The sequence below is a fragment of the Leuciscus leuciscus genome, assembly GCF_965113295.1.
Source record: "Leuciscus leuciscus genome assembly, chromosome: 7".
Taxonomy (NCBI): Eukaryota; Metazoa; Chordata; class Actinopteri; order Cypriniformes; family Leuciscidae; genus Leuciscus; species Leuciscus leuciscus.
Window position 1 is genome coordinate 4,212,808 of NC_138731.1, and position 22,310 is coordinate 4,235,117.

Below are 22,310 nucleotides of genomic sequence, written 5' to 3' on the forward strand. Positions count from 1 at the left end.
TTCTGTTGAGAATGCAGGTTTTCAAACTAGCATTAGCTTCTAAAAAAAATGTACTACATTTTCCACATTATTTTATGTATCAGGTGTGTATTGTGGTAGCAGTGAATGTCATTGGCCAACGGATGGATGTCTGTGCGCTTCTGCACTCTTTCGCTCTAATGGCTGTTCTGGCACGTCGTCGTAGGAAGGCCATAGGAGAAGTGTGGCCAAAATACTGCTGCTTCATCGCAAGTTTCATGGTACTGCAGTACCTGCTGTGCATCGGCCTACCTCCAGCGCTCTGCATCGGTCAGTTACTCAACATTTACTACTGCTAAGTTGACTTGTGAGAAAGGGATACACTTATTTGCAGGTCTGTTTCAGAGAATTTTAATGTTCAGGGAGTTTATTAACAGATAAACAAATGTACATTGTGACAGTATAAACAGCTGTTTCACTACAAAACCATTAGGTTGGGTTATTGATTTAACTCAGCAGGCTGGGTTGCTCATTTAACTCAAACGTCAGCCAATATTAACTAGTTGCTTGCATCGTTTTACCTTATTTTAAATTTTCCTTACTGATAAAAGTGTCAGATGTGTTAAATGTGTAACTGTGAGAAATGGGCAAAATGACACCTGAGAAGAGGAAACTTTCCATTTACCAATCTGATGAAGATGTAACCTTTGGCTAAGGGGTATTATGAATAAAAAAACACTTGGATGATATTACCACCCACGAAAAATACCCAATGAACACACACACACACACACACACACACACACACACGCACGCACGCACGCACGCACGCACGCACGCACGCACGCACGCACGCACGCACGCACGCACGCACACACACACGCACGCACACACACACAAGAAAATGGTCACAATAAAAAGGACCCTGCTGGTTCTTTCTTGATTTGATTTTTTTAGTTTGTTATATTCTTTTATATTAGGAGACAGAGATGTGAACTCAATGCAATAATTGCAATTGATATTTTACAGTGCAATAATTGAACCTTTATTTCATTCTAAAAGAAATCAGCCCTATCTCTGATTCACCCTGATGTACTCCCTTTCTCTCCAGTGCGTACCTACACCTCTTTAAGCTCATTTCTATCTGTTCTATACTCTCACTTGTGATCACTGCAGATCACAATGTCCTCTGTGAACATCACAGGCCATAGGGTTTCTGTCTTATCTCTTCTGTCAGCCTTTCCATCTCCATTGCAAACAAGAAAAGGGCCGATCATTGATGCAATCCCAACTTTACCTTGAACCAGTCTGTCATTCCTACGGCATACCTCACTGTTGTCACACTGCCCTTATACATATCCTGAACCACTCTTACGTCTCTGCCACTCCTGAATTCTTCATTCAGTGACAAAATTCTTCTCTTGGCACCAACACTTGGCATCAACAAAGCAAATGTCTCATGTTCTTTCAAGGAATTAACCCACATTGCTGCTTACAGATCATCACCTCTTCTCTCAGTCTAGCTTCCACTACTCTGTCCCATAACTTCATGATGTGAAGGATACATTTCAAGCCCCTGTAGTTACAGCAGCTCTGGCCTCAGGCATCCTCTCACTTTGCAAGATTTTATTTAACAATCTGGTTAAAAACGTTACTGCCATCTCTCTTAACCCTCTGAGGTCTGAGCTGTTTTCTGGGCCTGGAGGTGTTCTGACATGCTCTGACATTTGTGTTTTTTTCTGTTACTTGTGACATTTTCATGGCTAAAGTCTAATTACACTGTATTCAGCACAAACTCTGCTACAATAATATATCAGCAGCATGTATGTAAAAGTTTGTAGTTTTGAGATAATGACATTTATGCGTGGTTTGTGAAAATACAAAAAAAAATTGTCACTGAAATAAGGCCATGAAACCCATACTGATTATTTCATTACAAGACTTTTGAAAATTGTATGACATAGCCTAGAATATTTGCTCCAAAACTATGTGAAAATCACCCTGACTGCTCATTCAGATAAGACAATATATTGATTTAAAATTTCTAAGACGTGTTTTGTGTGACAAAGCCATATTCGAAGAGGCGTGATCATCTCATGAATATGCAGGGGCGTAGCACCAAATTTTGGGCCCTGGGTACAAACCATCTTGCTGGGCCCCCGTACCAAATACCATAGTGATACCAATGGGTGGGGTATTGCATTTTTATCATAAAAACACTTAAAATGTAAACAAAATAAGCCACACTCTGATTAATATATTTTTGTTTTATTGTCAAAAGTACAAGATAATTGATGATTATTTGTCTGTTTAAAATAAATGCAGACTCTAGAATCACAGGGTACACTAACCGCCAAACTAGACATTCAGTCTTTGAATTACGTTTTTAAAATAAGTAATTTTCAATCATTAAGATGTGCATTAAACTGAGAACAATCCTGTACTTAATGTAAGAGCGTGCGCGAGCTAATTTGCATAACATTGTGGTAAAATAGGCGCTAACGATCTGTGTTTTCGCGGGTGTTCGATTTTGACAATGGAGGGAAATATATAGTGTTTTCATGTAAACTTCTGACTCTGGGGAGAACTGCAGCAGAAGAGGAGACAAGCTGCGCAGCTGCCTGGAGTGGCAGTGTATTGAGCTCCCAGCTCCGCCTCCGTCTGCTTCTCACTCCGTTATTTACCCAGAAACATTGTTTGCTCGCTATGTAGGTTGTGATACTATAAAGTATTGATATATAATTCAAATAGAGTACGAACATAAATGTATGCTATTCTACCTGGAGTAGATATTTATGTTAAAACAATGTCAATGCTCGATGATGCATTTGGAGCTCACCTTTCTTTTCAAAAAACTGAGTGAGCAACTGCTTGCCCTCATTTGCCTTTCTCTCTTTAATCTTCTTTTCTTTTCGTTTTTGAGCCCCTGATTTTCCTTTCTTAAGGAAAGACATGACTCTTCCCCTGTCTTCCTAGTCCCTATCACGGCTCACTCCAGCTCCTGTCTCATCAACTGATTCACCGACCGCAGGTCCACAGCAGAAGCACATGAACTGCGGGTCGTACCATTTACATTGATTCGAGAGGGGTGGTGGGGCCTTGCACAGCATGAAAATGACTTTTTTTATACCAAACCAGTTTAGTTTTGCACAGGAACTTTTTTATTTGTACATAAATGCTATACAAATGTTAGTGCATATATATGTATGTATAGAAAACTGACTTCTAAGGGCCCCCCCCCCTGCCTCGGGCCCTGGGTACTCGGTACCCTTTACCCCCCCTTTACGACGCCCCTGCGAATATGTAAGCCTTTAACACCTGAGAAAGACAAAGACACTCCCCTAACTGCCCTATTAGGAGCGATCAGGCCCTGTCATTCAGAGCAACCTTGCACAAAGAATGAGGAGATTTAAAAAAGAATGGCTTTTAGATTGTTTGGATTTATTTACAACACAACATAATCCAAAAATACACAACAAATGACAAAAGAGCACATTGAAAACAATGATCCAAAGACAGAGACCTTTGTGCCATTCCTAAAAACATTGTACATACCATTTCCAAGGTGTTTGATTTTCACTTTACCATGTTCATGTACAGAGAATGTGAATGTTGAAGTCAGCAGGACTCAGTGGCATCTGGTCCCTGAAAGAAAAGAAAAAAGTGAACATACTGGTATCAAGAGAAACTAGGCCTGCACGATTTTGGGAATACATTTTAGATTTTTCTGGTTAAAATTGCTTTTTAAAATTCACAGAATACACACACACACACACACACACACACACACACACACACACACACAAACACACACAAATGTTTCCAACAATATATAATATAAAGAACACCATATTTGTTGTGCCTTGTAGGCATAAGCTATGTGCAGTACTGCATAAAATAATTTTATTTTACAAAGCAGCCTATAAATCTTCCAAAAGATTTCAGTAACAATGCTAGAGAAAAATATATTGATTATCATATGTTACTTCAAATGTTTCCATTCGTTATGATGATATGAAATGGGATAATAGTAAAAACATAAAGCCTAATGTTTGGTGCATTTTTCCTTTCAAACGCAATCGCGCTCCAAAATAGGATACATTCAAACGCCATCGCGCTCCAAAATATTAAACATTCAAACGCGATCGCGCTCCAAAATATGATACATTCAAACGCCATCGCGCTCCAAAATATTAAACATTCAAACGCCATCGCGCTCCAAAATATTAAACATTATGGTTATACATATCTATGTTTGAGCAGATATCCACAAACAGTATTTATCAGGAAACACGGGTCTAAATAGTATAATATTCACCATATATCTAGCAACAGTTCAACTGCAATGTGAAGTTTATGCAACAATACCATAAACTAATAAGTAAGAATTTCTTACCTTACATCTTTCTTGTCTTCAAATCGCGTTCTTCTTCTTCTGAGGTAAATCCAATGTAAGCTCAGACGTGTCTTCCAAACTCGACGAAAAGCAGAGACTTGTGAAGTGTTTTGGTGTTTTGTGTTTGAGGTAACGAGGGCGTTCGCGTCCCATGTGGAGATTTGCATGTGAATCTCTTTTGCGCGAGTGGGCGTGGCCGAATTAAAAGTAATTAGCAAGCGTTTGAGATACTGGACATCCTGTTGGTTTTATACAAATTACTTAAACAGAGAATATTTGTTTTCAGTTTGAATCCGATCATTTAAAAGTACACACTTAAATGTGTATAAAGGGATATGGCTCATAAATGTGTGACAAGTATTCGCTGAGTTTTGTTTCAGTTTATAGACGTGCTCAAGAAAAAAAAGTTCACCGCGACGGAGAGGCAGAACGCACACCCTGTTTATTTTCTTTATTTTACAAAAGCACAATGTTTTGATTTGATTGTAAGTGGACACATACAAAAGTAGAAATATCACAGATTCTTTTTTTATATTTCTTTTTTCTGTATAACCATAAATGACGGAGTAATTTAAGTTTATTGTACTACAATGTGAAGAAAATCCAGCAAAACGCGGGGGCGCGTTTTCCGACCTCAGAGGGTTAAACATCTCCATGCCTCCACTGGTATGCCATCTGGACCAAAGCTTTTCCACTGCCCTCACCTCATCCTTACTAATCCCCTGCACTTTTTTATGTATACATCATCCCACCTTCTTTCTCTGTCCTTTTCTACATTCATCAGTTCGTCGATATACTCCATCCACCTTCTTAACACAATCTCACCACTTGCAGGACATTTCCAACTGCATCCATTATCAACCTAATCTGCAGAACATCTTTCCCAGTTAGGTCTGTCTGGCCAATTGGTAAAAGTAATTTTCTCCTTCTTTAGTGTCTAACTTTTCATACACTTTGGTATACGCATTTTCTTAGCCTTCGCTACCTATCTCTTCACCTTGAGCTGCATGTCCTTGTATTCTTCCTTATGCTTACCTGTACTTCCTCACCTCCTCTCTGAACAGTCTTCCTCCTTCAGCTTTTGAGTTGAAAAAGACTTTTAGCTGCTGCTCGAGAACCACATGGTGAACAATCGCACAGTCCTAATCTCATACAGTGCAGATTTTTGTGCTCGCTAGGAACGGGGTTATCGAACAATCACATTAAATAATAGCTTAAAACTGGCCTTGATGATCCTACAATCACAGAGGAAGTTCTTATCACAGCGATGAACAAAGCTGCAAGTCTAGAGTGGGAAAGACAGCAAATGTTCAATAAAAATGCTCACGTCAAAAAGACTAAAGTCATGGAGGTTCCAGCAAAACTACAGCAAAGTCAAGAGAGAATGGGTCATGCTGTCAGAGGTAAAGAACAGTCCACGCACACACAAGTAAAAGCTTTGAAAACCCCACAGGTCATGGACAAGAAAGACTCTGAGCTCTAAGAGGTTGTCAAGCAGCTGATCGGAGAAATGAGGAAAGGCATGAGTACTTACTCTTCCACGCAGCCCTGAGAAGGGAAGCGAGGATGCTATGGGTGTCAGGAGCATAGTAGAGGTGACCAATACGATCATTGTTTTAAATGTGGGCAAAGTGGACATCTTTCCAGAGGGTGTAGGGGACCACCTGCAGGAAGAACAGAAAGAGGACACTCAGCTGGTAGTATGGCGGTAACAACTCACACAACAATATCACAGTGGCCGGACCATCAATGTGAACTCCTGTGTGACAGCATTAAGCAGCTGGAAGCCTGGGAAGCAGCAAAGCAGAAGGAGAGCCACCTACAGCTTATCAGATCCAGAAGTGCTAATCAGCTGTCCACCAAACGTAATGCACAGTTATTGATTCTGATCAGAGAGAAATGTATGGTGAATGATACTGGTTAACAAGTCTGTCTCATAAATGAAAAGTGGAGAAAAGAACACCTCCCACACACAATACTATGCAGCCTCGAAGAGATCCTACATCCTGGAGGCCTTACCGGTCGAGCAGTGAATCATACGGCTATCCTGTTCGAAAAGTACCAAAAAGTACACAACTTCAGATTCCACATTTGATCCTTGGTTCAGTCCTCACTCTCTTCCTCCTTTTCACCTCCAAAGTAATTCTATAAACCACCATCTGATGCTGTCTAACTCCACAATCCCCTGCCACTACTCCCCTGCCAGTCTCTGATCTCTTACATGATGTTGCATAGGACATTCAGCTCTGGCCAAATGTTTTGGCAGTGAAATTGCTGCTTCAGTTGTATACTACTATATAAATGTATGGGGAAAAATCACCTCAAACAAAAAGTTATCCACAAACTTTAGGATTAGTGCAAGGTGCTGGTACAAGAAAATCACCATGAACAAGAGTGAGAACTTGGGCATGCACACTAGAGCTTAGATTCTCTGCCCGAGCCCGAGCCCGGACTCGACCCGACCCAACCCGCGGGCCGGGCCGGGCCGATATTTCCCGCCACTGTCCTCGGGCCGGGTCGGGTCGGGCCCTTGATAAAGCACGTCACGTGTCATGCGCAGGCAGCGTCTCGTCCACTCGCACTCGCAGTCTCGCACGCGTGACGCATCACTCCTGCTGTGCGTGCTGTACTATTCTGTAGCTTAAGTGCTTGAAGAAGCAAAGAAAAAAAATCAAAACAGGAGAATTAACTTTGAGCAAGTTTGGAGGAAAATCGGAGGTATGGCAACATTTTAAACTAGTTGTGGGGAGTGACAACATATGTGTTGGCTTTGTCTCGTGCATTAAATGCGGCACGCTGCTCGCCTATGACAGCAAAAAAACGGGACTTCGACGATGAACAGACACATGAAGCAGTCTTGCCATGACAGAAATAAATTATGATAGTAGTCCCTCGATGTCCTCTTTTGTTACTTTTCCGATCCATTCAATTATTTCTGAATAAACAAACAACGCAGTTTACATGCTTCTTCCTTGTCGCATTATTCATTGAGATAATAATTAATAAATGCACGCACACTTATGAACGTGATAAATGTTACAGATAGCATGTTTTACTATGCACAAACAAATGCCTTTCAACTTACATGTGCAAAATTCAGAATTAAATGAATGTGCTGCAATTTGTTCAAAAAGAAAGTCTAGCCTACGTGTTTTAGCCATTGAATAAGCGCATTTAGTTTCAAGTTTGTTAAGTTTTGTTTTGAAGAAAGCTTTTCTTTAAAGTGAATTTCGTTTAGTATAAATTGTATTTTAATTTTAATACATTTTTCATCAACCAATTGCCTATAGATTTAATACATAAAAAGCAATTTAGCAGACAAATAATCATGACATGGAGTCGCCGGCGCGCCGCGGTCACTTACACCATTTGAAACTTGCGCTGTCACCGAATTTACAAATGCACATCTTGCCTGTTGCAGTTGCTCACACACATATTATGTTGAAATAACAATATGTTGAAGTAACATTATTAATAATAATTAATCTTTAAGAATATTTGATTGAATGCTGAATGTTGTGCTTGTTCAATTTAATCAAATTAAAGCTTTAATTGTGATAATTAAAATAATTGAATATTTAATATTGAGTGTTGGTCAATTTTTGCTCATTTATTAATAGTATTTTTATAATAATATAGGCCTATATAACTGCGCAGCTCCCCCTGTAGCCTAAATGATAGCACATTAAAAAAATATATTATTCTGGCGCCGCCCCTGGTTATAACGGCCCACATATTAAAAATGGTCGGGTTTAAATCGGGCTCGGGCTCATAATTATAGTGAACGTATCGGGCCGGGCCGGGCTCGGACACAACGGGCTCGGGCTCGGGTAGGGTCGGGCTTGATTTGTTGGGCCCGATCTAAGCTCTAATGCACACAGCTAAGCACAAAGTTATCCGAACCACCTGTAAATATAAAACGCACACATTAGTGATGCACTAATGAAATGAAATTGAAATTAAGTGGGGGAAAAAAACACTTACCTACTGTAGTCACTTCCTCTTTTGCTTGAATGCAGCAAAGCTTGGCTTGGTTGACGAGCTGTTGACATCTCCTAAGGTGCACCTGTCATGCATCCGCATGACTCAATAATGGATCAGATGAAATCAGTTCCTCTTCCGTCTATCTGCCTGTGATGTTCGCAGGTACAGTTGTGGTCTGCACTATTTCTATCAGCTGTTCCAGAGGTCCCTTTTGCTGCTTGGGTCTGAGGAGTCAGCTATGGAATCAGATCCCCACCAGTGCAGAGCTTGCTCAGTATTGTCAGTAGATGGATGTTAGTGGCAAAACTTTGGACAATTGCCTGAATGCATTTTACAGCATAATGGAGCACAAGGCAAGAGTAATAATGAAGTGGCTTGGGGATCATTACAATGAAATTTTGGATCTGTAGCCAGGCAACTCCATGAATATTAATCCCATAGAGAATCTGTGGTCAATCCTCAAAAGATGAAGCAGATATCCAGCATGCCAGAGTGAATTGCAGAGGCTATGAAGAAGGGTCAACACTGTAAATATTGACTCTTTGCATATATTGAATGCTCTTGTCAGTGTTTTCCAGTATACCATAGAAATATCTACAAATACAGGAACAGCAAACTTTGCAAATTTGTCACTGCCAATACTTTTGGCCATGACTGTTGTCCACCTGTGTGCACCTTCCTCGAATGTTATACAGTACATGACCCTGTGCTTCTCCTACTCCTTAAAAGATGCATTCACCACTGCCATTTCCATACTTTTTGCTAAATCTACCAACATCTTCTCTTTTACATTACTTTCCATGACACCATACCTAACTTCACCAACATGCCCATTGAAGTCTGCTCCAATCACCACTCTTTTTCCTTATAGGTAATCTCTCCACCCATTCATTCATCTTAGAACAAATAAAATTTGAATCCAATCTTCTGGCCTTACTCCCCTTTCACTGTCTTGTCTTTTGTATACAGAGTACGTCGTCTTTTCTCCATTCCATAATATCAGCCAGCTCTCTTTCTTTACTAGTCACAGTGCCAACATTTAATGTTTTGACTCTCACCTCTACACTCGTACCCTTATTTTTTCCCTCTGTCTTTGGACACACCTCCCCCCTCTCCTCCTCCTCCTGCTTTGCTCTACTCTAGCATAGTGGGTGCTGGTCAGCTTGCTGGTCAATAGTTCTGGTGGCGGTCATTGGTGACCCGTTCCTCGACCGGTCTGGTATGGAAGTCTGGTTTATGATGGAAGTCTGGTTTTACACCTGATGCCATTCTTGACACAACCCTCCTCATTTTATCTCAGCTTGTGCAACTCAAGTGGTTGGGTTAAGCTGGAGCAGAAGTAGGGGAGAGCGGGGCACAACCTAACGCTTTTTGACTTTCTCAGTTTGTGTAAATCTACTTATGGTTCAGAGTATTTATTTTTCCCCACATTAATTTCCCACATGTCTAGTACAATTATGTGTTTTTGTTTTATTAATACAGTATATACTTTTTTCTTGACATACACCGAAAGAATGGAAGTGAAATGTGACAACATGCCCCATAGGTGGGGTACATTGTAACATGTGTGGGGCACATTGTAACATAACATATGACAGCTTAAAATGTTATCTGATCTAATAAAAAAAAATATACAAAACAAACTAAAATATTTTCTAAATAAAATACAATTAAAAAACTTTTTCATATAAAATAATGGCAATTTTTTATAATTAAATATAAACAAATTTTTGAGTTTTGACTACGAACACATGAAAACACAGCTATACAACATAGTTCAAAACAACTAAATTTCTGAACATTGACTCTCAGTCTTTATTCACCTTTTTCTCACGTTTTCCCAATAAAATTAATAAAAGTATAGAATATAATAGCATATTTCTAATAGGGGCACATTGTAACGCAGTGTTACAACATGCCCCCGCCTGCACAACTGGGGTTTAAACCCTGCTAGTGTCTTCTGCTAGTTAGCGAAGCATTAAATAACTATCTCAACTGTTAAATAACATCTTGGAGATTAAAATAATATCAGATTTGTCTTATTTTAAATAAACACAAAAAATAGAGATGAAAAATTAACTTAAGTAAGAAATTTACTTTTGCTATGGTTTAATAAATGTCTATGGATATCTTCCAAAAAAAGAAATAATTTTGGCGGAATTTTTTTTTCTATATAGTGTTGATATGGCAACTAGTAAATACACAAAGTTTCGTCATCCAAGCATGCGCGGAAGTATTTAAAACAAGCGTGTTACAACTAGCCCCGCGTTAGGTTGTGCCCCGCGCTCCCCTACAATTTAGAAAAAGAGAAAATTGGATTTAATAACAAAAAAATGAGACTATAAAGCACAAAATCCATAAAGCATGTGCCCTAATGAAACAATTCCATTCTGTGCTAGATTATCCCTGGAGGAAGTCATCTCCGGCTTTGAGCTCTAATCTGATAAAGTGGCTGTATCTACCAGACTACGCCATGAGTCCCAACGCCACCTTCATCCTTTGTAACTTACTCCATCACACCACATTGAATTGAATTAACATTTATTCCAAGACAAATGCGTGTATCACTCTTATTTTCGAATTTCTTTTCGATCAGATGACTGCCTGCTGTTGTTGGTAGCGTCTCTGCAGTGGCAGGTCTTTGAGGATGAAAATCAGGCTTGCATGAGACTCCTGGCAGGAGAGAATGTGGAGATCAGCCGAAACCTGGATCCTCAAACCCTAAACCAGTACACTCCTGTCAACAACTTCCTTCATTGCCGGTATGTGTTGGTTTTCCATTAGTGTACATTTCCTGAACAAAACAATGTATATTAAACAATGTATATTGTATTTGGTCCTTAGCAAAGTACGTGTTAATAACTCATTATTTACAGTTTTTGACAGTTTAGGGATTTTTGCTCACAATTTCTGAAAATATTGATTATTTTCTTTAAACTCTACACACAAGTGCCCTGATCACATACAAAGCATGAAAAACACCACACACCACAAACACTTATGCTGTATTCCACCCGAGTAGACCACATTCCAGTACACAGTCGGGAAAAATAAGATGGCAAACATTTGTAGTGCTTGCTCTTTCAGAATTCAAACACATAGAACATGGTATTTTTTAAAGTAATCAGCTATTGACCTCTTCATTTTTAGATGACTTAATTCCTACATTTCCTGAATTCCTAATTTTCATGTTTCATCATCGGTGTACCATGCACTTGTACAGTACGTGACTGATAATAGGGACTCTAAGCAGCAGCTGCTGATACAACAGCAACAGCGTTCTGCCGTTCTGCTGCGCACGCGCAAATAATACGTGATAGATTAGATAAGTCCCTGTAACGGCCGTTCCACAAGCTTGAGCCTCATGTCAGTTGTTATTTCAGTTAACTTCGATATGTTTACAAGACAGCAAACTCGGGTTTTATATGGGTATGTTACGTTGAGGAAGAATCAAAGGAGGAAGCAGGATCCAAATCCACATGCAGCACTTTATTAAATAAACCCAGAACTTCACAGATGCAGACAGACTCAAGATCAGGACTCAGGAACAGAACAACATTCAACATCAAGAACCCACAAACACTGAAACGAGACACAGGGCTTAAATACACAGACAGACCAGCTAAACAAGATAACAAGGGGGCGTGGCTAATGAAAAACACCTGGGAAAACTAATCAACATAACGGGGAACTGCTAAACGTAGGGTGCTTCTCAATTCTTATTTGTGCATCCTCGTTTCCTTTCCTCGCTTCCTTTCCTCGCGTCTCAGCTCCTCCCACTGTAGGATGCGAGAAAAGGCTGCAAGGAAAAGACGCGAGGACGGAGGGATCGAATGAAAGCTTTTTTTATACATTGGAATACTTGATCATTCAAGCGTCACTTCACCGCGTCATCAGCAGCGCTCAGAGGATCTGCCCTTATGTTGTTGAAGTTTGTTTATTTAAGAAATTCATAATAAATATTAATAAAGCAAGATACCCTGTTGAAATATGTGAGATGTGTGGTTTATATAAACTGCAAAGGTAAAGTATAAATCAAAATTATTGTGACCAATGTGAAGGGGGAGGAGAATTTATACGTGCGTCACGTTTTAGTCCATAAAACGCCTCGGTTACGACTGTAACCTCGGTTCCCTGAAGAGGGAACGAGCGTTGCGTCGAGAATGACACTATGGGGAACGCTTTGCGTGATGACGTCTTGAAGCACATGTAAAATCAGTCCAATGGTGTGGCGGAACGTCAGAGGCGGGTGACGTCACGTACCAGGAAACTATAAAAGCCGGCCCGAAACAGAAAACGAAAGCTTCGTAAAAGTCTGAAGTCGAGCTGACAGGCATGAAGGAGATATGGCAAGGCGACGCAACGCTCGTTCCCTCTTCAGGGAACCGAGGTTACAGTCGTAACCGAGGCGTTCCCTTTCAAGGGAACTCCCGTTGCGTCGAGAATGACGCTATGGGGAACGTCTATACCAACGCCTCCATAGCTACAAATGTCTGTCCTGTGTGAAATCCGTAGAGCAGCACTAGGAAGACAAAACATGAGACCCTGGAGCAGAGTCTAGATCCAGAGAGTAAAACCTGACGAAAGTGTGCGGTGAGGACCAGCCTGCCGCATCACAGACGTCCTGTAATGAAACTCCTGAAATAAGGGCCTTAGAGGCCGCCATACTCCTCGTCGAGTGCGACCGGATAGCCAAAGGAGAAGGCTGCCCAGCCGCCTCATAAGCAAGTGAGATAGCCTCGACCACCCACTTGCTCATCCTTTGCTTAGACACCGGGCCCCCTTTGTTAGGGGACCCAAAGCACACAAATAATTGATCACTTTTACGCTACAGGGCAGCTCTGTGGACGTAAGCGTCTAACGCCCGCACAGGGCAAAGCAAATTATTAGCCTCCTGGTCAGCATTTTGAAAGGGAGGAGGACAGAAGGCCTGCAGAACAACAGGTCTGACCACATTAGTGGGGACCTTGGGGATATAACCCGGTCTCGGATGAAGGAACGCTTTAACCATACCCGGAGCAAACTCTAAGCATGACGGAGCAACCGACAATGCTTGAAGATCCCCTATTCTCTTGAGAGAAGAAATAGCCAGAAGGAAAAGAGCTTTCAGAGTAAGAAACTTCTCAGGAACCTCCTCAATGGGCTCAAAGGGGGCCCGGGATAAGCCTTGTAGCACAAAGGACAAATCCCAAGGTAGCACCCTAGAGCGAACTGCAGGCCTCAGCCTCCAAGTGCCACGAAGGAAACGAGATACCAAGGGGTCTTTCCCCACAGACATTCCACCCAAAGGAATGTGGTAAGCACCTATGGCCGCCACATAGACCTTTAAAGTGGACGGGGTCAGACCTGCAGTGAACCGTTCCTGCAGGAACTCCAGCACTGTACCAATTGGGCAGTGGACTGGATCCAACCGACGGTCACTACACCAAGAAGTGAATACTCTCCACTTCAGGGCATAAAGTTTCCTCGTGGAGGGAGCTCTGGACTGTAGAATGGTCTCAACAACCTCAGTTGAGAGACCTGACTCTATGAGCTGGGCCCCCTCAGAGGCCAAGCCCACAGGTTCCACAGTTCTGGCCGAGGGTGAAATATCGAGCCCTCTGCCTGGGACAGAAGGTCCCTCCTGACGGGTAACTCCAGAGGATGCCCGTCGAGGAGGGACACAAGATCGGGAAACCATACTCTGCCCGGCCAGCGCGGGGCTATAAGAAGTAGATGGACCCGGTCCCTGCGAACTCTTTCCAGAACTCCCGGGAGCAGAGCCACTGGGGGAAAGGCGTACAGACGTAGCCTCGGCCACGTCTGTACCATAGCATCCAGTCCCAGAGGAGCTGGATGCGTGAGGGAGAACCAAAGTGGACAGTGAGACGTCTCTCGAGACGCAAACAGATCCACTTGTGCTTGGCCAAACTCCCTCCATATCAGCTCCACCACCTTGGGGTGGAGCCTCCACTCTGCCTCGACAGAGTGTCTGCTCCTATATTCTGGACCCCGGGGATGTAAGCTGCCCTGAGTGACAGTAACTTCCCCTGGGACCACAAGAGGATATGGCGTGCCAAGTTGGATAACGGGCGCGAGCGCAAACCCCCTTGGTGGTTGATATAGGCGACTACCGATGTGTTGTCCGTATGTACTAGCACATGGTGCCCCCTGAGATCTGTGATAAAGCTCCTCAGAGCCCGGAAGACAGCTAACATCTCTAGGCGATTGATATGCCAGGAACGATGATGGTCTTCCCACAGACCTTGAGCCGAGCGACCCTCCAGGATCGCTCCCCAGCCCGTGAGGGAAGCATCCGTCGTTAGCAATTTGCGACGACAAGGAGCTCCCAACACTGGGCCCTGGGACAGGAACCAAGGCTTCTTCCACATAACCAAGGCACGTAGGCATCGCCGCGTGACCTTGATTGTGCGAAATGGGTTGCCCCTCGGGGAAAACCCCCTGGTCCTGAGCCACCACTGCAGGGGCCTCATGTGTAGCAGTCCAAAAGGTATCACGTTGGAAGCTGCTGCCATGAGACCCAACAGTCTCTGGAACTGTTTGACAGTGAGTAGCTGGCCTAGCTTTACACTTTTCACAGCTGCAAGGATGGACTCTATACGTGGCGGTGACAGGCGCGCCTGCATCGACACAGAATCCCAAACCACGCCTAGAAAAGTGGTCCTCTGGAGTGGAGAAAGCACACTCTTCTTGGCGTTCAGCCGTAACCCCAACTCTTTCATGTGGGCGAGAACAACATCTCGATGTTGAACCGCCATGTGATGCGAATGAGCTAAAATCAACCAATCGTCGATGTAGTTCATAATGCGAATACCCTGGAGGCGCAGTGGCGCCAGAGCTGCATCCATGCATTTGGTGAAAGTGCGGGGTGATAAAGCTAGGCCGAATGGAAGAACTCGATATTGGTATGCTTTGCCCCCGAAAGCAAACCTCAGGAACTTCCAATGACACGGACGGATGGATATATGGAAATATGCGTCCTTGAGGTCTATCGTGACAAACCAGTCCTCGGACCTGATCTGTGGCACGATCTGCCTCAATGTTAACATTTTGAACTTGAGCTGCATGACTGACTCGTTCAGAACTCGAAGATCTAAAATGGGACGCAATCCCCCGTCCTTTTTTGGAACTATGAAGTACCGGCTGTAAAACCCGGTTTCCCTGCTGGAGGGAGGTACATATTCTATGGCCCCTTTCTCTAACAGAGTGTTCACTTCCTGTTCCATAACCAGAACCTGCTCGGGGCCCACCACTGTGGGCAGGACCCCCATAAACCGAGGTGGGCGTTTCTTGAATTGTATCTGATACCCTTTTTCCACGGTCTGCAGGACCCAACGAGAAACATTTGACAGTAGCTTCCACGCTGTCAAAGATTCTACTAGAGGTACCAGCCTCTCGAGACTGGTTTCTGGATTTTGTTGCTGTTGAGTAGTCGGTTCGACGCCCTGTAACGGCGTACCGGCAGGGAACGACCGAACAGACTGCTCTAGCACCCTCCTCGGAGGGGGCGGGCATCCCGAGGCCACTACGTTTCCGGGTGGACCTTGAGATATGTGCTCGCCGGAGACCGCTGCGCCCTGTAACACCAGAGGTGGCAGGGTTGGCAGAACGGTCCCCTGAGGGCACCGAAGAGAGACGGGCACCGTAAAAAGAGGTGTTAACCGCTCTGCTTCGGGGGGAACTACCCTCATTTGTCCTGGGTCCTCGGACGTCAGGACTTTTTCCCAGCAGCCTTCTTGGCAGTAATAACGGTCCGCAGATCCGTTTTACCCCTCGAAGACTGCTGGGTTTGAGCGCGCCCTCCGTGTCCCCGAGGTTTTTGTGGGGGAGCACGGGAGGAAACGCTCTGTTTCTGAGTGGCACGGTGCTCAGCGCTCTTTTTAGAGGAGGAGTGCTCCCGCTCAGCAGCCTCATAGAAAGAACGGCGGGGGAGAAGTTTTTGGAGAGCAGCTGCTTGTTTGGCAGCTTCTTGTGATTTTGCTACTGCACTATTAACTGCATCGCCAAATAAACCAACCGTGGAGACCGGAGCATCTAAGAGAAAATTTTTTTCTTTGTCTTTAATGTCGCTCAGATTGAGCCACAGATGCCTCTCAGTGGCCACCAGGGCTGCCATAGACCGCCCAATTGATCTGGCGGTCTCCTTGGTGGCCCTGAGAGACAGATCTGTGGCTCTGCGTAGTTCAGCCACAGTGTCAGGACCAATACCCCCGCCCTCCTCTAAATCACCCAGCAGTTCAGCCTGATAGGCTTGCATAATAGACATTGTATGCAGACACGCTGCAGCTTGACCAGCGGCTGCATACGATTTATGAACCAGGGAAGATGTTGTTTTAAGTGGTTTAGATGGAAGTGTAGGAGTCTTCAGGGAAGATGCCGTTGCTGGAGAGAGATAGCTAGCCAGCGTCTCTTCCACCTTCGGCATCTCCCCATAACCATGCTCTTTATATTTATAAATGGAATAGTAGTGGGATGTGTGTGGTGAAAATACTCTATATGACACTGGTTTCCCCCACGATCTCGATACCTCGGTGTGGAGATCGGGGAAAAACGGAAGACTCCTGCGCTGGGGCTGCGCACGAGATGGCAGGAAGCGTTCGTCAAGCTTGCTTTTTGAGCGAACGTCCTGCCTATCCTCTGGCCACTCAATAGAAAGTCTGTCAACTGCTCTAGTGATAACATCGAGCAGTTCCTCAAACGCGTGAGACTGAGGTGGCGAATCCTCAGACTCAGCTTCAATACTCACAACATCCAACTCCTCAGAGCTGGACAATTGCAGTATTGGTGCCTCTATCGGGGGGGAAGAAACCGCAGCGCGTGCTTCCACACCCTGATGAGAGGCACTGGATCTGTCAGATTGAGGCTGAGATAAGGCAGAGCCCGTCTCAACATCCACTGACAGATCCATTTGCGAACCCCAGGTCTGAGATCGCCGCCGAGCCTCAGCCGCGGCGGGACCCGAGCCCTGGGGAACGTGGTCGGGATTGAACCGAGCCAAACGGGATCGGAGCGTACGCAATGGAAGCGCCTCGCAATGCACACAGTCACCACCCTCGAGTGCTGACTGGGCATGCTCCTCTCCCAAACAAACAACACAAAGAGTGTGTGTGTCACCTCCCGTTAAATAACGCGGGCAGGGATGGACACACACTCGATACTGCTGCTTGCTCGCCATAACTGAATCAATATATATATATATATAGACAGACAACACCAAATAACAAGGACAGATTTCAACACAGAGCGCAACTGAAGACTCAGAAAGCTTTCGTTTTCTGTTTCGGGCCGGCTTTTATAGTTTCCTGGTACGTGACGTCACCCGCCTCTGACGTTCCGCCACACCATTGGACTGATTTTACATGTGCTTCAAGACGTCATCACGCAAAGCGTTCCCCATAGCGTCATTCTCGACGCAACGGGAGTTCCCTTGAAAGGGAACTCTTCCGCATAGGATACACCTGTGTATCCTCGCTCGTGACTCCTCAGGAAGCCTCCTAACTCCTCGATCCTCGACTCCTCGCGGTGCAATTAGAGAATTGAGATGTCCTTCAAGATGGCTGTGCTCGATCGGTTTCCGGGTCATAGGATGGAGGATGGAGGACGGAGGAGAGAGGAGACGAGGAGGGATATTGAGAAGTACCCATAGAATGAGACAGGGGAACACAGACATGAATCGTGACAGGGTAGTGCTAGGCTACCTGTCTGTGTATTACATAATAAACAAAACAAAAAGTTTATATATTACCACGTCAAATTTTAAATCGCACATTCTTAAAAATGATTGCATATGCTTACATGTTTCCCGGAAGACAAATTAAGTACATTTTACCCCTATTTTCAAATTAGCTGGCAAATTTAACTGGCAGTTTAACTGCTCAGGACAAACAAGGGACTCAAGAACAAACATCACAAAAAATAAAACAGTCATGGATTATCCAGTCAACGACACACAGAATTAAGAATCAAGGGTATGTAAACTTTTAAACAGGGTCATTTTTGTAAATTCAGCTTCTTTTTTTTTGTCTTGTGGAATATATGGAAACATATTTTATGTAAAATATCTTATTCAGGACAGTACTAAATAAAAAAAATTATCAAATAATAAAAATAATGAAATAAAATAAAAATAAAATAAAATATAAAAATCAAAATAAAATCAAAATAAATCAAAAGGCACTATTGTAAAAATCCATTTGGTGCAAAGATGGGTAAACAGGGTGAAATTAAACGAATATAGATGGGTATGTAAGACAGATATTAAAGGGCAGGTGGCAATGTGCAGAATAAAGAAGAAATGGCAAGCACATATTACACCCATACGGGCCTCCTTTCACTGGCTTCCTGTTCGTTTTAGAATCAATTTTAAGGTTCTAGTTTTAGTATTTAAGTCATTAATGGACTAGCACCAAGTTATCGGTCTGATTTAATACAGCCGCATGTTCCATCTAGAGCACTTGGGTCCGCTGATCATACTCTTGGTTGTCCTTCGAACAAGGCTGAAAAGCCGTGCTTTTGCAATCGCAGCCCCAAAACGTTGGAAAAAATTTGCCTCTTCATGTTAGGCAGGCCCCAAAACTTTCTATTTTTAAATCCAGTCTTAAGACTAATTTTTACACCCTGGCGTTTAACTCAGTATGAGAGCTGGTTTAAGATTTTCTTATTATTTAATGTTTTTTTTTCATTTTTTTTTTCATTTATGTAAATTGTTCTCACACACCATGAAGATCTTCGAACGGGTCCTGGATAAGTGAATTAATTCTCCTCAAAGTCAATCAAGCCGGATTCGTGAAGAACTGTGGGACAGTTGACACAATCCATGCCACCAGGCTCCTGTTTGAGAAGAATCGAGAGAAACTCAACCTTGAAAAAACTTTTGACCGTGTTCCCCATGAAGCCATCTGGCACGCACTAAGAACTCATGAAGTTCCTGAAGAACACTTGAATGTGTAAAGCTTCTGTACGATGAACCAAAAAGCCGAGTGCAGGCAAATGCCGGAACATCGAAGGAGTTCCATATTACTGTGGGTGTCCACCAAGGATTGGCTTTATCACCACTCCCATTCATTCTTGTGTTGGACGTCGTCACGTGAGACCTACAGCAGCCAGCACCATGGACACTTCTCTATGCACACGACGTTATGCTTGCTGCTGAAGAGAAAGCCAGCCTCGAGCAGAATGTCCAGGCATGGAGCAATCGGCTGGCAACTTTCGGCCTATGCCTCAATGTTAAAAAGACAAAGTACATGAAGACAGACCCGAACGAGCACTGTAAAAAAAGATGGATGACACCCCTTCGCTCTCTTCCATTGGTGAGAAGTGAAGCCGCCAGTGTCCCGATATGGCGCTGACATCTTGGGGTTTGAGTCTGCGCAGTAGCGATCTCCTGACCAGATCTGCACAGTAGTGAGCAGGAAGTAAAGCCGCAAAATCAAGGCCCCGCCCTCACTCTCGCAGAATCAATCGCAAGCACACGCTCCTGCACTTTTTTAAATTAATTATAGAAATGTAGATATTAAATTAAAAGCTCCAATCTCCACAGTCCTCCGAAGATCCCGAAAAAAAGTCTGTTGGTGCTTCAGTGACTACTTTGCTCAGAGAACCTGTCAATCACAGCTGTCAATCATGTCATCACTAAATACAAACTTATTTTAAAAACAAACATTTGAACTTACATCAGTGTGATAAAAACTACAGTAAATGACAGAAACCATCTTTGGAAAAAAAGATATTTGAAGTGTAATTTAATTGTTTAGTTGGTTAAATAACATGGGGAGGCGGGGTTTATGACCTATACTAGAACCAGTCACCGGGGGAGCGATCGAGACGCTTTGGCTTCACTTTTCAGAGCTTGTGCGGCACGCCCGGTCTCAAGTCCAAGATCTACTTTACTGTCATTCGTCCTGTTGCTCTTTATGGCGCTGAGTGTTTGGCCTGTGACGAAAGATGTAGAACACCGTTTCTGTGTCATGGTGTAACAGGGCGAACAAGACGTGAGGCGTGCGGATCCATGTGCAAACTTTTATTTATAAACATGGTAAACAGGCAAGGGTCAGACAACGGTAAACAGGTATGGTACGGGCAAGACACAAGAGAGATCCTAGGGCAAGCGTGGGTCTACGATCGGTGAACAATATCCAACAGGGCAAGGCAGAGAGATAATCCAGGTACACAAGCAATGATCCAAACGAGGGGCAAACAGAGTCCGAAGGGCAAGGCAAAGGGTTAATCCAGGAAACACAGGCAGATATCAAAACAGGCAAGGCAAGATTTAAAACAACTGAGTGGGCTTCGTAGAGTCGCTGTCGCTAGGATATGCGCTATACAATACTCGACGATCACAGAGAGAATGTCCAAGGCTTATAAAGAGTGTGTGATTGGGTGATAGTGATTGTGAGATAGTTCTCAGCTGGGAGCGTGATTAGTGTAATCAGCTGTGTGTGTTGTCCGTGCAATGGATGATGGGAAATGCAGTCCAGTCTGCTGTGTGGTGTGAGATTCAATATGATGGAGAAGCGACCTCTGGTGGCTATCGGGCGGAAGGCCACAGACCAGATTCGTGACAGAGCCCCCCACAAGGAGCGGCTTCCAGACGCTCCAATACAATCCAGGAGGGCGGTGGAGCGGAGGCGGACCCGGGGGCGGGCTGGAGGGCCAGGCCCGTGGAGCAGAAGAGGGCCTGGAGATTGCGACAGGATGGTAGGCCAGGACGGAGCAGGCTGTGCAGGCGACCAGGGAGGAGCAGGCAGTGCAGGCGACCAGGGAGGAGACGACCCTTCAGGCGGCCAGGGAGGAGCAGACGGTTCAGGAGGCCAGGGAGGAGACGACAGTCCATCGGGCGCCCAGGGTGAAGCAGACGACTCATCGAGTGACCAGGGCGAAGCAGACTTTCCAGGAGGTCGTGCAGGTGGCCAGGGCTGAAACGACAGTCCATCAGGCGGCCAGGGCGGAGACTCTCCCTCGGGCGACCAGGGCAGAGACTTTCCCTCGGGCGGCCACGGCGGAGACGACCCCTCGGGCGGCCATGGCACAGGAACAGACACCGGCTCAGGAACAGGAACAGACACCACCGGCTCAGGAACTGGAACAGACACCACCGGCTCAGGAACTGGAACAGACACCACCGGCTCAGGAACTGGAACAGACACCACCGGCTCAGGAACTGGAACAGACACCACCGGCTCGGCGGTGGCCATCTTGTCTGAAGACACAGGTTCGGCGGCGGTCATCTTCTCCGAAGACACAGGCTCGGCAGACGTGACGTGAACAGTCTCGGCGGCGGCCATCTTGTCCGAAGACACAGGCTCGGCAGGCGTGACGTGAACAGGCTCGGCGGCGGCCATCTTGTCGGAAGACACAGGCTCGGCAGACGTGATGTGAACACTATCGGCGGCAGCCATCTTGTCCGAAGACCCAGGCTCGGCAGGCGTGACGTGAACAGGCTCAGCGGCGGCCATCCTGTCCGAAGACACAGGCTCTGTGCTGGACAGGACCAGCGATGAAGGCTCTGGGCTGGGCGGAACCAGCAGTGAAGAGGGCTCTGAGCTGGGCGGAACCAGCGGCAGAGAGGGCTCTGAGTTGGGCGGAACCAGCAGCGAAGAGGGCTCTGAGCTGGGCGGGACCAGCGGCGAAGAGGGCTCTGAGCTGGACGGGACCAGCAATGAAGAGGGCTTTGAGCTGGGCGGGACCAGCGATGAAGAGGGCTTTGAGCTGGGCGGGACCAGTGACGAGGGTTTTGTGCTGGACGGGACCAGCGACGAGGGCTTTGAAAACTCTGGCTCGGGGAGAACGACGCTCACAGACTCTGGCGGGCAGGCGACTGGCTCTGGCGGGCAGGCGACTGGCTCTGGCGGGCAGGCGACTGGCTCTGGCGGGCAGGCGACTGGCTCTGGCTCGGCAGGGACTTCGACGGAAAGAGACTCTGGAACGGTGGTTTTGGCAGGATGAGACCCCATTCGGCCGATCTTCTTGGCCC

The 22,310-nt window shown here is 44.9% G+C and overlaps 1 protein-coding gene across 1 annotated transcript in view; it reads left to right on the forward strand.

The window, feature by feature from the left end:
- LOC309503494 (piezo-type mechanosensitive ion channel component 2) overlaps positions 1–22,310 on the forward strand; it is a 127,433-nt gene that overhangs the window by 44,101 nt on the left and 61,022 nt on the right. The window contains 3 exon segments of the mRNA XM_082176334.1: positions 84–288; positions 10,738–10,839; positions 10,935–11,100. Of these exon segments, the coding sequence (XP_082032460.1) occupies positions 84–288; positions 10,738–10,839; positions 10,935–11,100 (473 nt within the window).